General features: G+C 57.5%; 1 protein-coding gene across 26 annotated transcripts; it reads right to left on the minus strand.

Moving 5' to 3' along the window:
- Nucleotides 1-4,314: 4,314 nt before the first annotated feature.
- On the minus strand, nt 4,315-22,245 carry STAC2 (SH3 and cysteine rich domain 2). 26 transcript variants are annotated; one of them, XM_034640942.1, is made up of 14 exons: nt 22,081-22,193; nt 18,230-19,668; nt 17,304-17,398; nt 16,009-16,373; nt 9,720-10,026; nt 9,275-9,372; nt 9,033-9,123; nt 8,344-8,456; nt 8,182-8,254; nt 8,028-8,089; nt 7,874-7,950; nt 7,455-7,552; nt 7,024-7,238; nt 4,315-6,662 (listed from the first exon to the last, which is right to left on the minus strand). In XM_034640942.1, exons 4-14 carry the CDS (start codon nt 16,096-16,098, stop codon nt 6,285-6,287), a joined length of 1,602 nt encoding a protein of 533 aa, XP_034496833.1. In that variant the 5' UTR covers nt 16,099-16,373; nt 17,304-17,398; nt 18,230-19,668; nt 22,081-22,193; the 3' UTR covers nt 4,315-6,284. The 26 variants fall into 26 exon arrangements, with proteins under 26 accessions (XP_034496833.1, XP_034496832.1, XP_034496831.1 ...); XM_034640941.1 differs by having other exon boundaries at nt 18,135-19,668; XM_034640940.1 differs by lacking the exon at nt 18,230-19,668 and having other exon boundaries at nt 22,081-22,209.
- Between the last annotated feature and the right edge of the window lie 2,522 nt (nt 22,246-24,767).

Here is a 24,767-nt window from a genome sequence, read left to right on the forward strand (position 1 = left end):
GGCTCGATCCCATCACGCCGGGATCACGCCCTGAGCCGAAGGCAGACGCTTAACCGCTGTGCCACCCAGGCGCCCCCCTCAAATAAAAATCTTAAAAAACAAAAACGCGCGCTCGATCTTGGGGTTGTGAGTTCGAGCCCCAGGCTGGGTGTAGAGATTACTAAAAACTTTTTAATGGTGTTTTGGTTTAAATTCACATGGGGCGCAAAGGAAAAGGCTTTTCTCAGCAGAAATTGGGGTAAGCACTGGTCAAAGCCATTGTGAGTTGCTTAATGAATTCGTATCCCCTTTGACAAACAGGAGTAAGTTTTATTTTGCCATGTAGCTGGTAGTGATAACTGCCAGTAAATGCTTCCGTGAAGTACCCGCTCTGTGAGCCCCGAGCTGCGAGGCACTAGACGCTAAACGTCTGTTCTCCAATCCTAACGTAAAGTAGGCTTACTTTCCATTTGCACACGAGAGCAGTGACCTGACGTGCTGGGTTTGCACAGCCTGCATGTTGGGGACAGGAAAATGGATACAAGACGTTTAGGAAGTAAAATTGGACTCGGTGGACGTTGTGGGGGCTTAGGAAGAAGTGGCTTGGTCCCCAGGCCTCGAGCTTTGGGGGACTGGGCAGGTGATGCCTTCGGTGATAGGGAGAATGGTTAGACGAGCTTTGGATATATTGAGTGGGTGGCAGTTTGAAGGACAGATGTCCACGTAGGAGGTGTCAGCCAGTTAAATACAGGAGTGTCAGAGGTCTAGGTTGGGGAGAAAAGTGGCTGAGAAGGGGTCCCCTCGTTTAGTCCGCAGCATAGCTAGGACACATGCCTGTCCTGCTTTCCTCCCTGCCCTCCACCCCTCTCCCGAGGAGTAATGTGAAGGTCAGTTGGGGACTTCAGCGGCTGTGCTGGGCAGATGTTCCCATCTGCACGTGCATCAGAAAGACAGAACTGATGTTCTTGGGGACTCCAGACCCCTCTCCTACTCTGCCTTTAGGGACCTCGTCCAGTCCGGACAGGGTGGGGCAGGTGGGTAGCCCAAGGCAGAACAGCCCAGACTCAGAAATATCCGGAGGATTTTCACCACCACCCATGTGCATCAGAACCTGATTTTTGGGTTCCCTGTGACGACTGTAGCAGCCTGTGTGAACTTTATCCTTTAGCTGGTGCTGGAATCCTTTGCCATTGCAAGTGGGGGGAGGCTGTGGCCTAGAAGGGGAAGGACATTCACCAAGCTTCCAGCTTGGATCATGGGACACCTCCTTCCCAAGCGTGGCTGGACCACAAGAGGAAGGGCATTGAAGGCCACCCCTTCCACTCCCCTCATCACCCCCCCCCCAAGTGGAGGGATAACAGGAAGGAGAAAAATGTTAGCATGGGCCCCCTCCACGGGGCTTTCTGAGCTTGCAACTCCAAGCCGGTTTCCCCCCTGGACCAGGAGATGGCGCTGTTCTCTTGCAGGTTGCTGCAGGGGTAGGAAACCGCCTCATTTTGGGGGTTGTTTTGGAAAGAGTCCGGGTGGGAGAGAAGGGTTCTGGGTTGTAGGAGCCTATCTCTTGGGATACCTTGGGTTTAGTCACTTCTTTCTGAAGCTCACCACAGGCCTGGAGGTTACTTTTTTTTACCGTGGGCCTCCAACCCCTTCCCAGGGCAGGGCCGGGGAGGGCCCCCTTAGCAGGCAGATCCCCAGAAGTAACCGCTGGATCTCTTCCAGGTCCTGGAGCCCAGGGAAATTCCGATGGGAAGACGGGTCCCACCACATAGTTCTGTGTATTGTTTAAAGGCGCTCGTGGCGCTCAGGTAAAGTCTCCCTGAGCAAGTCCGGTTCCATTTGTGGGGGAGGAAACTCAGGCCTGGAGAAGCCAATGCCTCCCCAGAATCTCAGCGTGGCGGGAACACTAGCACCTGCCTTTGATTCTCCCGACGTGGGAGGGTGTGATTCAGAGTAGGGAGCCTCGGACGTGCTGCACGCGCAGCTGCTGTAGGGCCACGAGCCGGAGAAGGGGACCAGGGTCCTTGGTCCCCTTCCCAGTGCTCTCTCCAAGGCTAAGAGAGGGAGACTCCCGGGTTAGCTCCCCGCCAGCACAGGGAGGGCAGAGGCTGGACGTCTGCCGTTGCCTCCCTTGCACTCCTCGACAGATGTCCCCAGCCTGTCCCAAGCGCTGGAGTGGAAGGTGTCAAGGATGGGGGGTGAAGAAGGCTGACAAGGAGTGGGACTAGCAAGATGGGTGAGGTTGCACAGAGGGGCTCACTCTATGTTCCCCCCCCCAACAATGGCATCCATCTCTCTGCTCTTTCAGGCCTCTTGTCTCTGGCTTCCAGATGCCCCCCCTTTCGCATCTCCCCGAAGTCTTTCCAAAGACCATCTATGCCAAGTTAAGCTCAGGCTGAGGTGCAGGGAGGGAGGGCACGCGTGGGTCAGACAATAGAGCCGAATGGGGAGCTGGCACGGGCGGGCTCCTGGGCATCCTCTGCCTGAGGCCAATGGTAGTGCTGGCCCAGCCACCCCCAGAGTGGGCACAGAGGAGGGCAGAGGCTATCGTGGGGGCACCAGCTGTTCCCAGCCCCCAGGCTGTGAGTGTGCTGTTGGTGGTTCGGTCACCCGAAAAAGCTGCTGCACTCAGCAGTGCGGCAAATGGGCTCGGGAGGAGGCGGGGGTCCGGGCCAGCTGCCGGCTGGTGGCGGGCACAAGTGGAGTGTGCAGAAAGCTTGGCTCAAAGGCTCTCGCTCTCGCCAGTGGGGGGGTACTTTCGATCCCTGGAGCCCCTGGCCCAGCATCTCGGGGTGTCTCTGTTTCCATCTTGTTGGTTTGAGGCACGGAGGGACCCAGGTCAGGAAAGAGCCGGACTGGGAGGCAAGAGACATGATTTCTGAGACTGGCTTGGTCACCAATTTGCTGGGTGACCTTGGGCAAGTTACGGGTCCACTCTAGGCTCCAGTGTCCCTATGTATGTATAACAGAGGCAAGGTGGGGGTGCCTGGGTGGCGCAGTCGTTAAGCGTCTGCCTTCGGCTCAGGGCGTGATCCCGGGGTCCTGGGATCGAGCCCCACATTGGTCTCCTCCGCTGAGAGCCTGTTTCTTCCTCTCCCGCTCCCCCTGCCTGTGTTCCCTCTCTCGCTGCTGTCTCTGTCAAACAAACAAATAAAATCTTAAAAAAACAAAAAACAGAGGCAAGGTGGGGCTGGATAAGCTGTATATAACCTCGAGTATGCCGCCTGATATATCTGTGCCTCAGTTTCTTCATCTGTGAAAAGGGGAGAGCGCCACTTTCCTCACTGGGTCATTGAGAGGGTTACACAAAGTTTCTGGCATGGGTCTCCAGGCACAGTGGATGCCTATTTAGCGGAGTTCCCCTTTCTTGAAGCCACTGGACGGGGTTTGGGATCCCTTTTATCATTCCCACCATCATCAGTCGTCCTAGAAAGGAGAGGTCACCCTCCTCTTCCCACTCACCCACCAAGCTCCGGGGCCTTCCCTGGATGAGGGGGCCCAACCGAAGCTCAGCGTCTGGCCCCACCTGGCCGACCTTGCTTTGGGGGGTGGGGGGCTGGAAGGCAGAAGCGCGGGGTGCCGATCAGGAGGGGCAGCACCCCCCCACCCGCATTCTGGCGGCACCGGCGTGGCCCCTGCACCCCCGCAGCCCGCCTCTCTCTCCCTCTGCGCTCCCCTCTGCCTATAAATAGAACAGGACGTGCCTGCCTTGGCGATGACGCGGCCAGACGGGCGGAGGGGAAAGAGGCAGCTCTGTTGCGGAGCAGGTGGGCGGCGGGCACTGGTGCGGGAGGGGCGCCGCCGCCGGCCCCCTGCGTGCCAGGCTCTCCATGACGGGCGGGACTGAGTCATCTCGGGGCCCCACTGTCGGCGACCGTCCCCGCCGCCACCCTTTCTGCCTCGGCTTTGGGGGGCTGCGGGGGCGAGGCTGACCGCCGGTGGTCTTGGAGGCCACCGCCGGGTGCGCGGGAACAGGGCTGAGGCGCATAGCCGGGCGCCCGCCCCCTGCGGACGAAAGTGTGCATCGAGCCAGAAAGTGGCCGCAGCTGCACCCTCTCCCCTTCCAGCGTCCCGGAACATCCCACCCCACCCCACCCCTGCCCTGCTTTTCTCTTGAACTCCTCCCCAGATCCCCCATCTCAGACTGCTGCGGGGGAAGGGATCGGGGAGGCATGGGGACCCCTGCAACGTTCGGGCCAGCCCCAGCACCACTCCTCTCAGAGAGCCACAAATTCTTCCACCTCCAGGCTTGTCTCCTTTTGGCACCTCCAGCCCCCACCCCACTCCGTGCACCTTTCCTTCCTCTCTCCCAAGCAGATACACAGAGCAGACGGATTGGGACAAGAAACATTTATTTAAGGGTCTGGGAGCTCAGCAATGCCCCAGCAGACCCATCATGCAGCCTCATGTACAGTGGGCATTGGGCCCGCCCCTGGGATATTGCTGGGGGGGGGCCCCGTGGCAGCAAACAGGGCAGTGTGGCTTGAGCTCCTCTCCAACGGGTGAAGTGGTGCAGGGGCCAGTGGGTAGGAGCATGTGTCCCTCCCACTGGATGGGAGGGTGTGACTGTGCCCAGGATGGGGGCTGGCATTGGCTGGCACGATCAAGGGCACGAAAGGAGGCTCTGAGCTTGGAGGGAGAGGGAAGTTGGCACCAGAAAAAAGCGACCTGCAAGGGAGGGGTCCTCTTCGTGTGTGCCCACCCTACCCCCAGGGTGCCTACCCGCTTCCTTTCCTGGTGGCCAAACAGAATGATTTGCCTGCCTTGACCATCTCCCACTTCCTCTTCCTCCCAGGACTCTGTGTCCAGGATAAGGATGCAGATACAGCTAGAAGAGTGACCCCTGCACTGAAGGAGGGGTCCCAGTGTTTCCTGCAACACTCAGAGGAAGGGGGTGAGGAAGGGCCAAGGCGAGGCGGGCCCCAAAGTTGGGGCTCCCGGGGCGGGCCTTGTGAGACCTGGGACAGGAAGTAAGCACAGCTCCCCTGGCTGGTCGGCCCGCCTCCGGGGACTTCCAGAGTCCTGACAGTGAAATGGGGCTTCTGACCAAGCACAGACTCGGTTTTTGTTCTCAGCCGGTTTCCTGCAGGCTGCTCTGGAGTGTCCCTCTCCAGTGTACAAGGGTACCATGAGGCTGCTATGTGGGGACTGTTCTCCTTGAGGAGACAGTCTCTGATGGACCATGTTTTCCCCAGAACTCGGCCCTCCCCTCCTCGGTCTGTCCGGGTTTCAAGTAATGGCAGAGATTCCCGCAGAACTTTCCTGAGAATTGATGGAGTGACAGAGGTGGTGAAACCAGGAGGTGGCCTCAGGATCCTCCTGCAGCCCTGAATGGCCTCCCAACCCCGGGCGGAGGGAAGGTGCCTTCCCAAGGCCCCACTTCCTTCCAAAGGGGCAGCCGCAGGTTCACACACCTAGTCCCAAGCAGGGGCTCTGTGGGGGAGAGGGGAAAGGTGTCGGGCATGCAAAGGTAGTGTGGACGTGGGAAGGCTCTCTGGATAAAGCAGCAGGAAAGTTCCCCAGGAACACCCCCCTCCCCAGGGCTGCACTCAGCGCGGCAACTGGGGGTGTCCGGGCATTGGCTGGACCTACCTGGAGCTTCCCCATTCCCTCCCACTTTCTCCTCCTTCCTCATCCCTAAGTCCCAGAGGAGCAACTCCCTCAGGGCACCTTGGGACCCACGAAATAAAACCTTCCTCAGTGCAGAAGGGTCCCAAGTCCCGGGGAGCAACCCCTAGGAGCGAGGCAGAGGGCAGAAGAGTGTGGGCTGGTGCCTGTCCCCTCTGGGGCCAGAAGCAAGGGCCAGGCATGGGCAGGGGTGGCATCTGGGTTCTCTTGGCTCCTCTCAGATCTCGGTCAGGGCGTCGGCTGGCACCAAGCCCCGCTTCTTGCCGCTGCTGACGCGGATGAAGCCGTCAGCATCCTTGCTCCTGCCCACGCCCACACAGATCTGAGGAGGAGAGACATGGAGCTGAGTCCTGGCTCTGCCTACAGCCCTGGCCCCGAGTCCTGCCAATGGCTCCCAGGGGGCCACCCCAGGGAATGATGGGACCAGGATGAGATGTGGTTGGAGACATCAGCTGGGGTGATGGGAGCAGATCCCATGAGGGTACTGGGCACGGCAACAAGATGAGGACATCAGCAGACGCTGACCGGCACTTTGGGGGCTGACCTTGGAGATCAGCTGGCCTAATGCCCCGGCTCAACTCCCATTTCACAGAGGAGGTAAGGGGAGGGAAAGGGTTTGCTGGAGCTTACACAACAAGCCGGAGGCATAGCCGACATTCAAACCCAAGCCTCCAGACTCCTCATCCAGTGCTCTTCCCCTCCGCCAAGCTGTCTCTAACCAAATTCAGTCCCCTGCCTGTGTTGACCACCAGCCCCAGATTGCCGGCAGGAGATGACAGGAGGGCCCTGCGGCCCCACCTTTCTAACCCTCCTTCCCTCCCGCTGCCAGGCTGCAAGTGTCCTCTTCCAGGGCATTCGCCGCCCCTGCCGCCTCTCTCCCATGCCCACCTCTCCGGCCACTGCAGGGCCCAGGCACTCACCTGGTTCTCCTTGAGGCTCATGTACCCCTGTTCCTTGTTACCAGAGAAGGGATGGCAGCAGCGCCAAACGTTCTCGCCTGGCCTGACTCTCTGCACAAAATTGGCTGGGAAGAAGCCAACCCGGTCGCCAATCTTGCCCTGGGGATAAGGCTGGCAATGAGCGCCAGGGCCACCCCCTGCCACATGGCTTCCACTAGACTTGAAGCCCGTTCAGAGCCAAGGCCATCAAACTCCAGATCCTGGGCTGCCTGTATCCGAACCCCCAGTAGGGTGGCTTCTGCATTGCGAAGGGCGTGAGGTGAGCAGAGGGACAAGGCTGAGGCCGGGAGGGTCGAAGTGAGAGCAAGTCCCAAGTGTTGATCCTAGGCTTGGTGAGGGCCAGTGGCTGGAGGAGGGGAGGTCTTTGGGCCTCTGGGGGGAAAGTGGGGCAACGCCCCTGAAGGTGGGGAATGGTGGGGCACCTACCAGGGTCCCTCTGCTCCCCACCCTGCCAAGTCACCTTCCACCAGTCCTCGTTAGAGTCATCCACCAGCATGATCCGGTCCCCAGGCCTGGGAGGACAGAGCTGGGGTTGCAGATGGACAGGAGGGACCTGCCCTTTCCACATCTTAACCATCTGGGGCCCCCAGATCCCCAGCACACACACCCCTGCAGCTGGGGGAGGATTCTTGATGCTGTCAGAGGACACTGTGACCACTGGTACACAGACACTCCCTAGAGCCCGGGCCGGGGGCAAGAGGTAGGACATCAGCACCAATCCCTTTTGGACTCTGGGCAGTCCAGCTCCTCTCTGGGCTCAGCTGTCTCATGCATGCCAGGAGAAGGTTCCCGAAGGTCCCCCTCACACTCCTGTTCCAAGGTCTGGGAGCAGAGCCCTGAGCTTGGAGCCCGGTGGCTGCCCAGTGGGGCTGGACCCCAAAGAGGACTTACTGCAGAGCCAGGTCATTGTTTTCTTGGGGCAGAAACTTGTAGAGCGCGACATAGGAGTACATGGGCCCCACGTCCTTTCGCAGGGGGGGTTTGGGGGGCTGTGGAAAAGTTCCGGGTCAGTGATGGGAGGGGGACACTCTCCTCACGCCACCCACTGTTCACTGGCCCTGACCTTGCCTACCCTGGGGGGGCTAGGAGGTGGGACACAGTGCACTTGGGTCCGCGACAGGGAGAGGTCAGGTTCTCCTATTTTCCATGTTCATCCTTGGGGGACTGGGCCAAAGATGGAGAAAGGGATACTCCTCTGCTTGCTGCACCCTGGAACTGCCCGCTTTTGGGAAGTTGGCCCAGGACTGGGCACAGTAGACATTGGCTCAACGGTGGGAGGGTGATACCCCCTGCCTTCCTTGCATACTCACCCTGGCATTGCCCATCCCCGTAGACTGAGGATAAATGACGGAGCAGTGACACTCCCACTCACCATGCTCTCACCCACCTATGGATCAATGACAAGAAGAAGTGACATCCCCTCCCCATCTGGCCTCCCAGGGCTCAGTGCCAGCATGACCTCACCTGTTGTCCGGGGCTCTTCTCCTCCGCTCCTGACCCTTCACTCTCGGCCGGGGCTGTGAATACTAGAAATGCCAGGGCAGGGCAAGGGCGTGAGGCGGCAGGGAGTGGCCTGCACTGTGCTCCATTCCTGTCCCTGGTCCCCACCTCCACTCACCACTGTCTCCAGGGCCCTCCTCTGAGCTGCGGATGCTGCCTTCCCCATCCTCAGTCAGCTCCTCCCGCTCACTCTGGGGACAAATGCGGGGAGGCCTCAGCCCCTGGACCCTCACCCTCTGAGACCCCTGCCCCCCAGGCTCGCCTTTGGTGCCTGACATACCAGGCTCCGCGTGGGGGACTCCGAGGTACTGCTGAAGCTGGAGCGGTTCATCAGAGCCAGGGAGGTGCCATAGCGCAGGGTCTCGTAGACGGGGTCTACCTTCCCGCCGGCCCCTGCCAAGGAGCCACCCTCAAGGCCGGGCACCCAGCTGCCAACCTTGCTCTGCCTGAAGCCCTGTATCCCTTAAACTCCCTCAGCCCCAGCCAAGACGTCCTTTCTTTAACTCCCCTGTCTCATCTCACCCCAGGTCCCTCTCCCCCCACACCAGTTGTCCCCAGATCCTCTTGGAATAGCTCCCCATCCTTCTTATCCCTGGACACCATCCCTCTCCCTGCGGATGAGGACAGTGCCTACTTTCTTCTCTAGTCCCTATCCTTCCTGGTTCAGGCGTTCATGAGCATGGTGATGAACTGCCAATCTGTGTGGCCAGCTCCCTTACTAGACTTTGAACTCCACCTTCTTCAGTGGTGTGCCCCCACGTCTAGCACAATGCCTGGCACTTAGTAAATGTTCTATAAGATGTCTATTGAAGGGTGAATGAAGGAAGGAAGGAATGCGCCTACATGCAGGACGAGGCCACCCAGAGCGGGGAAGTGCCACAGACTGGCGGTGCTGAGTGACTCAGGTGCCCATCTGAGGGATGTGTGGGTATCTCATCATAGCCCAGGGGCCATGGGGGGGACACTCACCAGTGGGTGGGGACTCTTTGCTTGTGACACAGGCTGGGGGTGGCTCATGCACGAGGAGCGGGGAGCTGAAGTTGCGACGGAAGGAGGAGGACTGCGGCAAGAGGGAGCAGAGAGAAGGCAGGAGGCCGTCACAGCCCGCAGAGAGCTTGTCCTTCCCAGGGGCCCCAGGACCACGCCTCGGGAGGAATCAGCCTGGGGGGGTGGCACCCACAGCCAGCCAACCCCGCACAGCCCCCACTCACCACCTTGCCTGGGCATTGCTGGCGGGAGATCTCCTCGGAGCACCAGAGATGGACGCTGACCTTGCACGCCTTACACCGCAAGCCCTGCTTGGAGTTTCCTGGGAACAGTTTGGGTTCAACAAGAAGGATTAGGCAAAGGAGGATGCATCCAGGGGCAAGGAGCAAAGGGGGCAGGTTAGGGCATTAGACGGAGGAAGGGGTCGGGCATCCTCATGTCAGCCTGGAGGCCTATGCCCACCCCTCATACACTTGCGGGTCAACCAAAGCCCGAGGTGCTAGTAAACGCAGTGACACTGGGCACCCGCCTCCCCCCAAAGGTTGCTCATTCGTCCACCCAGGGTGAGGGGCACAGTTCAGATGGAGGGCCCTGAAGAGCAAGAGCCCAACATTGGGCATCCTCCCCACCCCCACCCTGACCCCTCTCCTTGACACCCCAGGCACCTACCCACAATGAGCTGGTGGCAGAGCTCACAGGGGCTGGCTCTCTTGAAGATGTGTTCCTGGAAGCTGTGCAGTCTTACTGGTTTGAGTGGTGCCAGGGGCCGTGGGATGGGGCAGGGGGAGGGGGCTGGGGTCGGGAGGCCCCCGTCTGTAGATGCCGGTGGTGGGGAGGGAGGGGGCAGCGGGGTTGGGGGGGTCAGCAGCACCTCAGTGGGGCACTTGAGCTCAGAGCCCGAGCGAAGGAAGAAGTTCTCCACACTCTTACTTCGGAGGATGGTCTTGAGGGAAAGCGAGCGCTTGAACCGCTGCAGCTGAGAGAGGAAGTGGGGCTGTGAGTGAAAGCCAGAGGGGACTGGCTCTGAGCCAGGATCTCTCCTTGGTCAGCGGCAGTCTCAAAGTACTAAGAGAGAGGCTGCCCTGTTCCAGAAGGTAGTACCAATCCCAGATGCTGACAGGAGCCAGGTGGGTAATGTCCACGAGCAAAGAAGTTCTGGCTGGGCAGGCACAGTTGGGAGTGGTGAGCACTGCGACAGGCTGGCTGGGCAGAGAGCAGCTGCTCGGGTCCCCTGGACAAATGGGGCTAGTCCACATGGCCAGCCCCCTGGGGCCAGGCTTTCCAATTTTTCAAAAGAAATCTGGACTTTTCTGTGAATTTGGATAGAAACAAATTCAAGAGGTTGTATTTCCTTTTTTTAATTGCAGAAATCGTAGTGTACTATGTTTCCTACGCTTTGCTTTTTTCACTTAACAGTAAATCTTGGAAATCATTCCATACCGACACATAGAGTTTCATCATTCTTGTTCATGGCTACACAGGATTTCATTGTATGTGTGTACTATTTACTCGAGTTAAAGAAAATAATACTTTGGGGGCCGAACAAACACACCAGGTCCCCAGTTTTCCACCTGTGTTCTCGAACAGGCTGGGAGTGGGGGAGGGGTCATCCTGGACCCTCGTTGTCAGGGCTGATTCTTCCTCCAAAATTGCTCTCTGGCCCATCCCCTATAATCACTTCATCATCTCCACAGCCCTGCCCCAGGTCAGGGCCAGAACCCCTTGCATCCACCCTGCCCGTCTCCCTCTGCTCTCCCTACAGCTGCCAGGGAGGTGATCCCTGGCCTGGCTAAACACTTCTCATGGCTCGTCAGGACACAGCCAAGGCCCTCGCTCCAGTCATGAGACTGCAGCTTGGCTAAGCCTTCCCTTCCAGCCCATGGCTTCCACCTGCAGCCCAGACATGGGGATTCTCCAACTCGTCCGCGTTTATTCCCCTGGGCTTTTTTGCTGTGTCTGTCCTTTACTCTGCCTTATCCAATTAATACCCTCTTTATCCTTCAGGGTTTCCAGTGACTGTTCCTCCACCAGTGTCTTCTGCAGGAATTCCATTTAGTATAACCACTCCCTCCTCTGGGGCCCACTGTACCTAGTACTGACTTCCGTTACAGATCCAATCTGGTTTACATCATTTACTTCTTACGCCCCCAGGAGACTGGAGCCCCTTGAGTCAGGGACAGTTGAACCAAATCCCCGCACAGAGCCCCAAGACACAGTAGGTGTTCAGTCAATATTTGTTGATTAAATGGTGGGCAAGAGCCTGGCACCCTAAATGGGGCCCATGTTCTGCAATGCAGGGTCGATTCTGCAGTAAGGCCAGAGTGACTTCCATTGCTCACCCCAACACATCCTTCTCGAGTCTGCCCAGAGTGAGGTCTGGAAACATCTCTACCCAGATCCCTGAACCTCTTCCCCAGTGGTGAGAGCCCCCTCACCCCTGCCCACTCCTTCCGACGGGTGATCGGTGAAGCAGGCCGGAGGCCTGGCTTCAGGCGGGGAGAATTGGTCAGGGTTCCCAGCTGGCCCATCAAGCAGCCTGTGTGACCCCAGGGAGGCCAGCAGGCAGCAAAACATAGGAAGAAGCAGAGAGGGAGAGGGAGAGGGAGACGTTTGGGCACGAGGCAGGCCCCGGTGTGCCAGCTGGGAGGCCGGAGCCTTGGGGTGTCTGGCACGCTCAGTTACCCAGCTCCTTCCAAATTGAGCTTCCTGTGCGGCACTGTGGGCTTCTTTGTGAGTCTCTGAGAAGCAGGGCCCCAGGCCCCAGATCCCTGGGTGTTAGGGCAGAGGTGGAGGGCCAGAGGGACAATTAATTAGAACACAAAGGTATTCTATGAGCCAGTGTGATTCTGGGGGCTCTCACAGGCCCAGAGAGGCAGGAGAACCACCCACCATTCTGCCCAGGGGCCAGAGCACAGAGCACAGGAGGGCTCTGGGAGGATGTGCTGGGGGGGTGGGCGCAAAACTAAACCTGCCACCTGAAGGCAAGTCACTTCACTTCTACGTTTCCCCACGTCCAAGAGGAAAGAGGCAGGACTAGATGCTCTCTAAGCAATGCAAGGCTCTGCGTCCAAAAAGTAAACACATAAAGATATAATGAGGGGCCGTCATTGTCAGAATCCTGGGATCGAGCTGGCACGTCACTGGCACACCTCCTAAGCCTGGCACTGCCCTCCGCACAGGGATGGTTATTGTCCCACTTTGCAGATGAACTCATAGGCGCCTAGGACTTAAATCACCTGCACGTGGTGAGTCCTCAGCTGGTGAGTGGCAGAGCCAGAACTTGAACCAGTGGCTTTGGCTGTTGAGCCCAAATGGCCAGAAGAGTCCCGCCGCTCTGGGCCCTCACTCCGGCCCCTTGGCTATGCCATGCGCTTGTCCACCGGGTCAGTCATGAAATTTAGGGTTGGAAGGAACCTGCGAGACTGGCCACCTAGGGTAGTCCCCCAGCCCATGCTATCATCCCACCATGCCTTGGCCATGTCCCCTCTGAACAGTAGTCTGACTCTGTGGGTCACCTCTTGTGGCAGGAAGCACACCCTCTCCTGGGACAGTCATTCCATCTTTGGGCAGCCGCAGTCGCTGCAAAGTGCTTCCCTATATAGAGCTGAAACCTGCCTCCCTGAGATCTTTTTGCCTATCGGCTCTGTTCCTCCCTTGGCTCCAAAAAGGGTTACTCCCTCTTACATATATATCAGTCCTTCAAATATCGGAGGACATCATTTGTGCTCCTCCCACCCCTCCACAGCATGAGATCTGAAGCCCCCTTACTCTCCAGCCTCTGCCCGTTCCCGGTTTTTCCCCGGCCTCAGTGCCCAGTGTCACCTCTGCAGGGTACAGAGGTCTCTGGAACAGAATGTTCCCCAGCACTGGGGCAGCCCCAGTTCTGCTCCCGACTCCGGGCTCTGCTCTGGGCCTCAGATCCCAGGAGGGCAGAGAAGTGGGAAGGAACAGCACATCACCTGGGATGGCTGGTAGATGTCAAGGGCTGTGGCTGGACAGCAGGATGGGGGCACTCCCGCCAAATGGCATGACACCTGTCCGCTCAAGAGACCTCTGGCTTGGCCACTCAAACCTCACTTTGGCTCGGCCCAGCCAGGTATTCCCACTCTTGGGACTCCTAGTTCCCAGAGAGGACTTTTTCCCTATCTCCCGTCGGCTATCTTTTTGGTGCCCCCCCCAGTGTCCCAGGACCCTTTCCCTGGCATGGAGAGAAGTTGCCATGTACCCCAGCAAGCTGATCCCCCTGGATCCTCTTCTCTCCGATGTACCAGCAGCTGGTCTGGCTTGGAGCCTGGACCACCAGGCCTGTTCTTCTGAATCCCTTCCCAGAGGCTGGGCCTGGCCTGCCTGCCTCCTCCCCACCTCCCCACATACTGGATGGTCCCTTCATTTCCTCAATTCCCCACAACATCGCCTCACTTCCTTCCCTCCAGCTCCTGAAAGGGCACTCGGCAGCTGGCGGTGGGTGGTGGTGGGTGTGGCACAAGCTGACTCAGATGGCAGAGTCGGCATGGCAGGGTCTTCCCCAGGATGGCACCAAAGGGGGTGAGGGTCCCACCCCGTGGCAGGATGGCATGGGGACCCAGGGATGGCAATGATGGCACCAGGAACGTCACTGAGTAGCTCGGGTGCAGGGATAGGATCCAACCTTAGCGTGGGCAGGAGGCTGGACTTGGGGGGCAAGAAATGCCCAGGGGGCCCCCAGCATTGAGGAATAAGCCCGGAATGTTGACTTCACTGCCTGATGGACGCCAGCCCCCTCTTTGTACCTGCCTCAAACTCTCCCTTCCCCCTTCCCCAAGCCCTATAGTCTGGAGACCAAAGCTTCTTCAGGACAGGTTGATGTGCAGCGAGCGGAAGGGACTGGCAGGGCCCTGAATCCTCTCCCTGCCCACCTCTGCTTCCTGAATACCCCCACCCAGATGCCCAGCCCAGCCTGTATTGCGGTAACAGTCCTTCACAAGGGTGAGGTTTAGGGAAGGGGGGCAGAGGGGCAGGGCCAGGTATGCAATCCCCTTCCTCTCGCTCTTGGGATCTCCATGGCTCAGGTTCAGAGGTGATGGCATTGGACGGTCCTTGTGCTGGGAGGAGGGAGGTACAGACCTGCCAGGCCCTGACCTCCCCCTGCCCACACAGCTGAGTTTGCAGCCTGTGGGTTCGCTGAGGCAGCAGTGCCCCAGCTCCGCCTGCTTGCTGAGAGCTCTTAAGAAGGGGGGCAGGCAGCCAGGCCTCCTGTAGGAAGCAAGGCAGGGCCTGGAAGACCCCACCGCCCTTGGACAGCAATGGGAATGTATCTGTCTGTCATGGGCCACTAGGAGACAACTGGGAAGTCCAGGGATATTGGCATTCAGGATGGGGCTCAGTTCCTGGGACCCTCTGCTTTAAAAAAAAAAGCCATCACAAATATTCTAAGCAATACTTTCCCACCCCAAGACCTCCCTCCTTTCCTAGCAGAGACTTGGATCTCTGAGTGGGAGTTAACTCATTCTCAGAAGGAAGCAGAAGGTCGAGTTCAGATCTGAAGACTGACATGGAGACCCAGTGGGTCTCGCTGGTTTAGAGAAGAGGAGTTCCCTGGGGTGCCTCGGTCAGGCCTCACCCTGCACCTACTCCTCTACTCCTGGTCACTCTCTAGATGACCTTGACCTTGAATTAACCTCATATCCTGAGGGGTGGTCTGGACAGAATTAAGAGCAAGATGGGCATTGGAAAGAGTTCTAGGTGAGCTTTCGATACCTGGAAGGAGCCAAAGACCCCACCTGTTTTTTTGGTCTTCAGTGCCCCCTCCTCGACTGGATAAACAGGAGCTGGTGGGAACCAAACACCAGGGTGCAAGGGAGAGGGAAGGAGGCCTTGGCCTGATGTCTGGGGAGGAGGCAGGGAGCGCCCTTGACACGGCCTCCTTTTCTCTCCCCAACCCCAGCCGGCTCAGCTCATGTCACTCCCCACAAAACTTCCCGCGGGTCACTCGTGAGCACCTAGAACTTGGGGAGGAAGTGGACAGATTGGGGGGGCGTTAAATTTAAGTGGAGGCCTCTCCCAACCCCTATAGCGCCAGGAGTCTGGGCTCCGACTGCCTTCACTGGGGAATAATTTATTCATTGTGACTCCCGCAGGAGTAACAATCATACATAACTAGGGTTAATTATGACATTCATTAATTACGATGACTTCTCTTTTTGCTTCCACCCTCCCAGCCCCCGCCCCCTGTCCCGCTCCCGGGGTGGGGGGTGGGGTTGCCTGTCCTTCTGCTCTGGAGCCGCAGCAACAGTCCCCTGGTCCCCGCCCGCGATGGCCAGCGCTGCCGCAGCCCCCAGCACGCACTGGGAAGCTACGTACCCCCGGGCCGCGGCCTCAAGTCCCCGAGCCTAACCTGGCTGGGAGGGGGGAATGCAGGACTGCGGCGGGTCCGAGAGAGACATCCAGAGAGACTCAAAGATAAACACATATACAGACGCCGAAAGAAAGCGGGAGAGACACCAAGACAGACAAACAGGTTGTAGAGACATTTTCAGAGAGACGCGGGCAGAGAGGGACAGACTAAGCTACAGACAGAGACCTGGCGGACGCGGGAGGGGTGCGCCTCGCACGCACACACCGGCGCATACACCGGCCCACACCCGCTACACACCGCTACACACTCCCTCCGCCTTCGCTGCGCCGATTCCCTCCAACAAAGCCGAGTTACAACCTCCCCGGAGGGTCGCGGCAGCGCGTCCGCTCATCACGCGCGCAAGGGCGTGTCGTGCTCGTGTGATGGGGGCTCCCTGTGGCCCCTTGTCGCGAACCCGCTCGCCCCGGTGGCCGCGCAGAGCCTTCGGGATCACACGGGTTCCGCTGCCGCGACCCCGGGGCACCCGAACCCACAGTAGTGACCGCGTCGGGGAGAAGGCACCCGGGCTGGGGACGCACCGGGCAGGGGTCCAGAGGGGTCCAGGCCTCTCGCCTCCTGAGTTACCTTGGTTTCCTGGAGGGCAGAGATGGTCCCCGGGGGGGTGTGGGTGGCCGCGTCATCCGGTTCGTTCTCCTTCTCGCTCATTTCGGTCATGGTTGGGGGACAGGGGAAGAGAGGATGCCAAGACCCGACGGCAGGCCCGCTGGGGGCAGGTTGCAGGTGACAGACGTCTCTCTGGGACTCTGAGGCCCTTCTCCAGAGACTGCCCCCCAGTGAACCCCAGGAAAAATCCGCCCAGGCAAAGTGACCCCCCACTGCCGGGAGCGGGCGGAGAAAGTTCCCGGGTTGGCCAGTGAAGGGGGGTAATTACACGGAGCCGCGGGAGCCGGACGATCCCGGGAACGAGGACCGAGGGTCTGCAGAGAATGCTGCTCGGAGCGAGGGGAGGAGGGAAGTGAGGACGCGGGGATGAGCAGAGGGAGGGAGCGACGGAGCAGTCCGTGTCCGGCCGGCTCCGCCGTCCTCTGTGCCCGCCCCCCCATCCCTTTCCCCCTCCCCCCACAGGCCCCAGCCCGGCACCCGGAGGCCCCTCCGCCCAGTCCTCGCCTTCCAACTTTGATTTAGGAGGTCGCCTGGTCCCTCCCCCTTCCCTCCGCGGCTCCCCCGCGCCGCTATGCAAATCAGGTTCTCAGCTATTGGCTGCCGTGATGGCCAGGAGGGCAAGCTGGGCGGAGCCTGGGGAGGGCTCGATAAAATGGGGGAGGAACCTGAAGGGTAAAGATGTGGGGAGGGGTAGTTTGACACCCAAAGACCCGGAGTGGGGGGCGTGACAAAGTCGTGGAAGACTTGGGAGACCATTAAGAGTCTGGATGGGATTAAGGGGAACAGAAAAAGGTTGGATCTGCAGAAGGGTAGTTGGGAGTGACATCGAAGTTAGGACTTTCTGATAGCGAAGTAGTGGAAGAATGTGGACCCCTCTGCCCCATTAACTGGATGTCTCTGCCCTGGAGACTCCAAATATACACATCCCTGGACTATGAAGGGATGTCATCATAGTCCTCAAGCAGAGAAGGGACAATTTAACATCACGTGTCAAAGACCAGACCTTACAATCCCTCCATTGTGGAGGCAAAGCAAGATTCCTTTCCAGTCTTGGCCTTCGGAAGTCAGCAGAGAAGGGGCCTCAGTCCCCACACCTAAGGTCCCCAAACCTCTCCAAGACAATTTCCCCTCCTAGAGATCCTACCACACATGGAGTTAGATCAGGGGGTAGGGAGAGGTGGTGGGAAGAGGGTTCTTACTCTCCAAGTTGTCCTGTCCACTTGGCCTGAAGCTACCTCTTCAGGCGTTTTGCTTACCTGCCATTTCCCCCAAGTCGTCTTCCCTCACCACCAGCCCTCTCTCTTCCTGCTCCTTTTGGCCCTGACCAAAAGGTCTAGCTTTATCTCCTGGCCTGTCCAAAGAAAAGGGAGGTAGGTTGGGGGTTGAAGGAATCCTTCCTTCGGTGTGGGTGGAGAAACTTCTGGATCAAAGTCTCCCTCCTCCAGGGGCTCCTCTGCTGTGGATGATGAGATGGGGGTGGAGGGGGTAGCACCCAAGAGGGTTCTGCCTTTATGCCAGGCTGGGGAACAGAGGCTGAATCCTGTGTCCTCTCTCCTGCCGGCCCCTGCACATAGCCATTCATGCAATCTCTGTCCTCCCAAGAGTGAGCTCACCATTGGAGCACTGCTCAGGTTACTCTGTGCAGGAACAGAGATTTATTTGTCAGTGGCAGAAGTAGGACAAGGGCAGAAGTGAGGGTTTGTGGTTGTGGGGGCTTAGTCCCCTCCCCCTCCAGATCCACCCACATCAGCTGCAGACTGACTCTGAGTGCTGCTTTCCTGAAAGGAGCTTCGAAGGATCCTGGCCTCAGCCCTCAGACCAAAGACCCATTCATTAGCCAGCCTTCTGCCAATGCCCTCGGAGGTGAGGGGGGCCGTCTTCCCTCTGGCCCAGCCCAGATTAGCCCAACAACACTCCCCGGACACTCGGATTTCGGGGTGCTTGAATCACCCTGAGATAGGGTCATCACACCGTCATCTAGCCTGGGCTGGAGCAAACAGGGACCTCTTCTGTGTTGGAGACCTCCTGAGAGGACCCTTGTTTCCACCCAAAGAGCAGAGATACTGAGTTTCTTAGACTCTTAATACCTATATAATCGCGAATTAATTGTGAGGCCTCGGGTAGGTAGCTGAAACTTTTAGAGCCTTGATTTCTTCATCAGCAACACGGAGGCAGTGCCTACCTCACTGCGAGGAGAACGACTGAGGCAGCTCTCCTTAGCCCAGGGAAGACGGCAGGGAAAGTTGGTTTCTTCTTTCCCTCCTTTCTTCAGAGAGACTGGTCCCTTCCCAGTGTTTTCCCAGGGGCAGAGAGAAGAAATGGTTTTCTCCTCTCACTTTCCTGTTAATTCATGGGGGATCCAACTCCAAAGGAGATTCTGGGGGGGTTGGGGAGGAGAATTCCCAGGGGAAGCAGTACTCCCAGTAACCCAGGAAAGCCAGGGAAGCTGGTGGGCCCTGGGGTCCATCTGGTCTAGGCATCAGAAGCCCAAGATGCGGCAAATACAGAGGAGGCAGGGGGCTGGATCCCATGACCTCTGGATGTCCTTTCTGGCCTGCAGCCTTCGTTTCAGAGCAGTCTTTCATGAACTAAGCCTGAGTCATTGCCTCCGTGCTGACAACTCCCACTGCAGTGACTGGGGACAGGACAGGAGTAGCCGGGCTAGCTTCTGGAGAAGAAGGAACATTATCCCATAGCCGAGTCAGAGGGCAGATACGAGGGGTGGGCAGAGCCAGGGGCAAGGCGCTGTAGGAGGGTAAGTAGCAGTCACAGCCAGAAGGGCTCCCTGGACGTCAAGTCATAACAGAACTACCGGTGCCTCTTAATGGCACAGCCGAATAAGTGAAAACGGGTGCTAGGCTCTTGGGAGCCTGGGGACGGAGGGATGGACCAGATGACTCCAAATCTGTGCATGACACAATGTCTAGCACGTGGAGAAAGACCGGTTCTCATCCCGGTCTTGCCCTTTTCTTCCTGTTCTGCAACGTTGGGCAGAGACCAATCCGTCTCTGGAGGGACTTTGGTTTCCTTCTTTCTGGATTGGCAGAATTGGAGTAGATTAGGTTGGCACAGGGAGTCAGGTTAGAATGGGGGCAATAATTGTATATCTCTTAGAGTTCTTTTGAGGATTAAATGAGTTAACACATGTAAAGAGCTGGACAGAGTAAGGGCACAATACATAGTTTGTACCTATCTATCTACCTATTTATTTATTTAGGGATCCTTCACCTTGAGCTTGCAGGCGAACTTCAAGGAGTTCATGAATCCCCTGAAACTGTATAAAATGTTGGAGGATCAGCATTTTCCGGGGGAGAGTCTAGAGCTTTCACCTTCTCCTCAGGGAATCTAAGATTCCCAAAAGATTAAGAACCACTGGCCTGAATGATCCCCAGGACCCCTCCACTCTGAGCGTCTCCTTCCATAAGGACTGGCCTATTTTCTCCCTTGAACAACACCTTCAGCTCAAGCCCCTCCCTGCTGTGGCCTCTGCCCCCATGAGTTGCCAAGGACAGTCCAAGCTGAAAACATGAGTGGCTGGTCTTTTCCTCCAGCTTTTGAATTGGAGCTCCTAGGGTGGAGAGTCTGTCATGGTTGAAGTCAAGTCTGGTTCTCATCTCCCAGCTGGGGAAAGGAAGAGGGCCCAGGCTCAGTGGGGCAGGGGGCACAGGGAGCACAGTGAGAGCCCTGGCCTTGCCCAGTCTCCCCTACCTCCCCCTGACGGCCCCCTGGGGCCCCAGAGGCAGATACTGCTCTAATGAGCTAAGGCCCATGACAGGCATCAGTAATTATGATTTTATGGAAATATAGAAGGCTCTTACGCAAGTGCCTGACACACTTCCTGGCTGTGGCATCTGGGACAGCCAGGTCCCCAGGGGCTGGAAAAGAGCCCTTCCACCACCCCCTGCTGCCACCAACCCCTGGAGCTTGGGACACTGGCAGAGAGCCGCCCTCCCACTGCCTGTGGCACTGTCCCTAACACACTCTGGGTGAGCTGTTCCCTCTGTCTGTGCCCCAGGCTCCCTGGAGGGGAACAAGATGGGCTCCAGTATCTGCAATCCCTCCTCCCCTCCCCAGCCAAGCTGAGGCTGGCCAGGAGACCTGTTCCCATGGGAGGGGCATAGTGGCATTGGGATTTCCTCCCTCTCCTCCATGAAGAAAACCTCTCCTTCATGAAAGATGTCCCCTTCTCTTCTGTTTCTTTTCTTCTGGGGGCTGGGGCCATAGGGCTGACAGCCATCAAGGGGCCAGGAGTCACAGCCCTGGCTGCAGCCTCCCCAGGCCATGCACCAGTTTGCTGCCCCCCCACCACCCCCCACTTCCCAGGCCTCTGCTGGCGTCCTGAAGCCCCAGCTGGCTTTCTCTAGTCCATTCCCCCTACCCACCCACAAAGCATCTGTTACCAAGGTAACAGCAATGTCATCCCTTTGGGGTGAGCAAAGAGATGGAGCCCAGTGGACTGGTGGAGGGGGTGCTGCTAGGGGTTAGAATTTTGGAGAGATGAACACTGAAGGGCCCCCAAACTCTTAAGGAGGATCTTTTGCTGGAGAGCAGCCTGGGCACAGACTGGGCGGGAAGGTTGCCAAGAGCAGATGGAAAAGAGTGAGGATGAAGTCTGGAAGCCGCTGGATCCAGGTGTTAGAGGTGAGGGTGACTCTGGTTTACTACGCTGGAAGGGCGTCAGGGTGGTGACGCCAAGGAGAAGTTGCGGCAGGGACAACGGAGCCTGCCTTTAACTCCTCCCTCAGGGTCCAGCTTGTTCACTTGTCCTAGGGAGAGGCATTCCGGCTGGGAGAGTCTAGACCCCGCTGAAGCAGCGTGGGGGGCCTGGGGCCAGCCTGGGCCCACACCGCCCCCTGCAGACTGCACAGAAATCTGCGCTGGGTGTCCTTCCGGGAGGGGCGTCTAGGTGGCGTCTTTGAAGATCTACATTTGACACACCTAAACCATGAGGTCCTATTAGGTGCCTCGAGTGGCTCTGGGGACCAGGGGGGCCTGAGCCTTGCACTCAAGGCTTTCTTGTAAATCCTGACCCAGAGAGCCCAATCATGCAAAGGGTTTCTCTGAGCCGACCTGGGGGACAGAGCCGTGGAGGCAGAGGCTGCAAGCTGGAATGATAGAGGCCGTCGAGTAGACCGGAAGGCAGAGGGCCCAGAGTATTCCAAGCAGAGGGAAGAGCCTGGGCAAAGGCAGAGAGGTGTGGAACAGAACAGCCGGCTGTGGATGCTGCAGGCGAGCAAAGGGAAGGCGGAGTGGCGAGAAGGCAGGTGAGGGCGGGGCTAACTGGCTCGGTCGGTAGAGCGCGGGACTCTTGATCGCGCGGTCGTGAGTTCAAGCCCCATGTTGGGTGCAGAGATTACTTAAAAATAAAAATCTTAAAAATAAGCAGATGAAAGTGGACAGACGGCCCTGAGGGCTGAGCCTGGAAGCTGCGTTTTCCTGTGAAAAGTGGCTTCTCAAACAGGCTCCCTGGAGCCCAGCTGAGCAATCCAGCAGCTACTTGGAGGCATGGGGTGGGGTGGGGAGGGGAGGGCAGGCAGAGTGGTTCAGTCAGAGCTCGAAAGGAATTTAGACACATGGCTCTATATTAAATGTTCTGCAAGCCTTGCATTTGACTCCAAGAATATCCATGCTGGTTTTCCTGCCAGGAAAACGGATTTTAAGCACTAACCATCCTGTGCCAAGGATGCCCTGGAAGACGGACCACAGTTACCCAGGGGTTCCCACAGCCCAGCCTGAGAACGGCGTTGAGAGCAACGGAGGCTGTGGGGTTTCTCCCCCGGGGATTGGTGCCGTCATTCCTGTGTCTTAGGGAGCTTGCCCTGGATCCCAAAGGCAGCACAATGGAAACAGGGAGCTGGAGTAATGAGCTTTCGGGGCTCTCTGGCCAAAGGCTTCACTATGGGGATGGACAGGAAGCAGTCTTGTGTCTCCGGCTGGGTGGACGGCAGGTTCCAGCCCATGCCTTACTAGCTCAAAAACGTCAACAACCCGCACGCCTCTGGTTTCTTAGTCCGTAAATGGGGGTCGTCTTACCTCTTGGGTTGGTTGTAGTGGGTAGCGGGACTGGGCCTCCTCCCCCTGGATCATACAACCCTAAATCCTCAGGGAAAGCTGCTTGCCTTGTCTGCAATGCCTTTCCCTCCCCGCTGCAGCCTCCCCGCGCAGCGCATCCCAAGGGAATTCCCAAGTCAGGCGGGACCCCTCCGTAGCCACACCTGCTGAGACCACAAATCCTGCTTCCTGCCCCTCCCACTCCATCATCAGCACACCCCTCCCGCCCCCCTCCTCCATCTATTAAAACCACCGCAGCCCAGCTACTGTCATTCTATTACTCATCCTCAGGGCTCACAGCCCGGGAGTGGAATGGAAAGTATTTTGTCCCCATTTTGCAGCTGGAGAGCCAGAGCTCAGAAAAGCCCCAGGTCACTGCCATCCCTGGGATCCAGGTTCTTGGGTGGGATACTTCTTTGGGACTTGCTGAATGAATGAATGAATGAATGAATGAATGCATAAGTGAGGAACACTTCCCCCATCAGCCCTCTTTCTTTGGGGGGAGGGGTAGACTTCATTCTCTAGCTCTCCGGATTGGAATGTTGCCTGGAGATTACTTTTAAAATCCCATACACGTTTATCAGGCAGAGTGGGGCATAGTACAGTGATTGAGAGCAGGGACTGTGACCCAGAGGGCCTGGGTTCAAATCCTGACTCTACCACTTCTTAGCTGTGTGACCTTGCGAGAGCGACTTAACCTCTCTGAGCCTCGGTATCTCCCTCTGTATAATGAGGGGAACGTGATAATAGAATAAAAGACAAAAATAGCATCTACCTTAGAAGATAGGTTGGTTGAAAAGCACTCTGTAGTTGTTCTAAGCCCTGAAGAATTATATATTGAATAAACAGACCCTCAGGGCTCCCGGGTGGCTTGGTTGGTTGGTTAAGTGTCTACCTTTGGCTCAGGTCATGATCCCAGGGTCCTGGGATCAAGCCCCATGTTGGGCTCCCTGCTCAGAGGGGAGCCTGCTTCTTCCTCTCTCTCTGCCTGCTGCTCCCCCTGCTTGTGCTCTCAATCTCTCTCAAATAAATAAAATCTTTAAAATAAATAAGTAAACAACAAATAAATAAATAAACAGACCCTCTTCACTCATAAACGTTAAATAAATAAACCCATATGATGTACTAGGCACTGGGGATACATAGAGAGAGAGACCTCTACATTTAGTAAGGGTTCAATTATCTCTATCAGTTTTCCCTCTAGCTCTATGGGGTAGAGGCTCTCATCAGCCCCTTTTTATAGCTGTTATAACATGAAGCTCAGAAAGTTGTTACTTGCCCAAAGCCACACAGCTATGCTGAAGTCAGAGTCTATCTCAAGGCACATACTCTTTTTATTTTTTTTTTTAAGATTTTATTTATTTATATGAGAGAGAGAGAGCGAGCGAGAGCACAAGCAGGAGGAGCAGCAGAGGGAGAGGGAGAAGCAGGGTCCCCGCTGAGCAGGGAACCCGATGCGGGGCTCGATCCCAGGACCCCAGGACCCCAGGATCCCAAGATCACGGCCTGAGCTGAAGGCAGACGCTTGACCAACTGAGCCACCCAGGCGCCCCTCAAGGCACATACTCTGAACCCCAGCGCTGGTGCGTTTCTTAGTCCCTACCCTCAAGGGGCTTCCATTCTGATGGGGAAACGGACATTGGACAAAGTGCACAAAGGACAGCATGTCAGATGACCGCTGGGAAGGATTTGCTGACGGGCCAAGACAGGACATGGAGGGGGGCGCCTGGGTGGCACAGCGGTTAAGCGTCTGCCTTTGGCTCAGGGCGTGATCCCGGCGTTACGGGATCGAGCCCCACATCAGGCTCCTCTGCTGTGAGCCTGCTTCTTCCTCTCCCACTCCCCCTGCTTGTGTTCCCTCTCTTGCTGGCTGTCTCTATCTCTGTCGAATAAATAAATAAAATCTTTAAAAAAAAAAAAAAAAAAAAAAAAAAGACAGGACATGGAGGACACAAGCCCCGGCTGGCTGGACTGCACCAAAGTTAAGAAGCAGGCAGTACGTTTGAAGTGCGGACAGAGCGTACTTTTCCAAGGTGAGACTTTGGGGTGGTCCGAGAGGGACTCTCAGGAGCCAAGGATGGGGGGGGGGTGGTGCTTAGAGCCATGCCCTTGCGCCATCTACATCTAGGGGGCGCTGTTCGGCGCGGGGCTGGGCACTCGGACGTGGCAGAGCCCTCGCTGGGAGGCGGGGCCGCCTCCCGGGGTCGGAACAAGCGAGCGCACAGGGACTGCTGTGTTCCTTTCTAAAATCATTTCGCCCGCAGCTCAGGACCCAGAACTTTTGACCACTAATGTGAGGCAGCAGGGGGTGCCTGACCCCTGGATGGGGCAGGATTCCACCCACCCAGGTACCCTGCCGGGCGTCCCACACACTAGTGCGGGGGAGGGGGGAGATCGGCTCGTACCTTGTAGGCACTCCATAACTTTTTGTTGAATGACTGGATGGATGGAAAGATGAGGAACACTTCTCCCAGCCCCTCTTTCTTCGAGGGAGGGGTAGCCTTCACTTTCCAACTCTCCAGGTTGGCATGTTGCCTGGGGAGAGAAAACAAAACAGAACAAAACATTTTGGTCAGAGAACAAAACATTTTGGTCAGAGGAGAAGGACGCTGAATTGTTATTTCTTAGCAATTTTTACAGCTTAAAAGTTGCTTCCTCGCTTTAGGGAA

Source organism: Ailuropoda melanoleuca, chromosome 13 (assembly GCF_002007445.2).
Source record: "Ailuropoda melanoleuca isolate Jingjing chromosome 13, ASM200744v2, whole genome shotgun sequence".
Classification (NCBI taxonomy): Eukaryota; Metazoa; Chordata; class Mammalia; order Carnivora; family Ursidae; genus Ailuropoda; species Ailuropoda melanoleuca.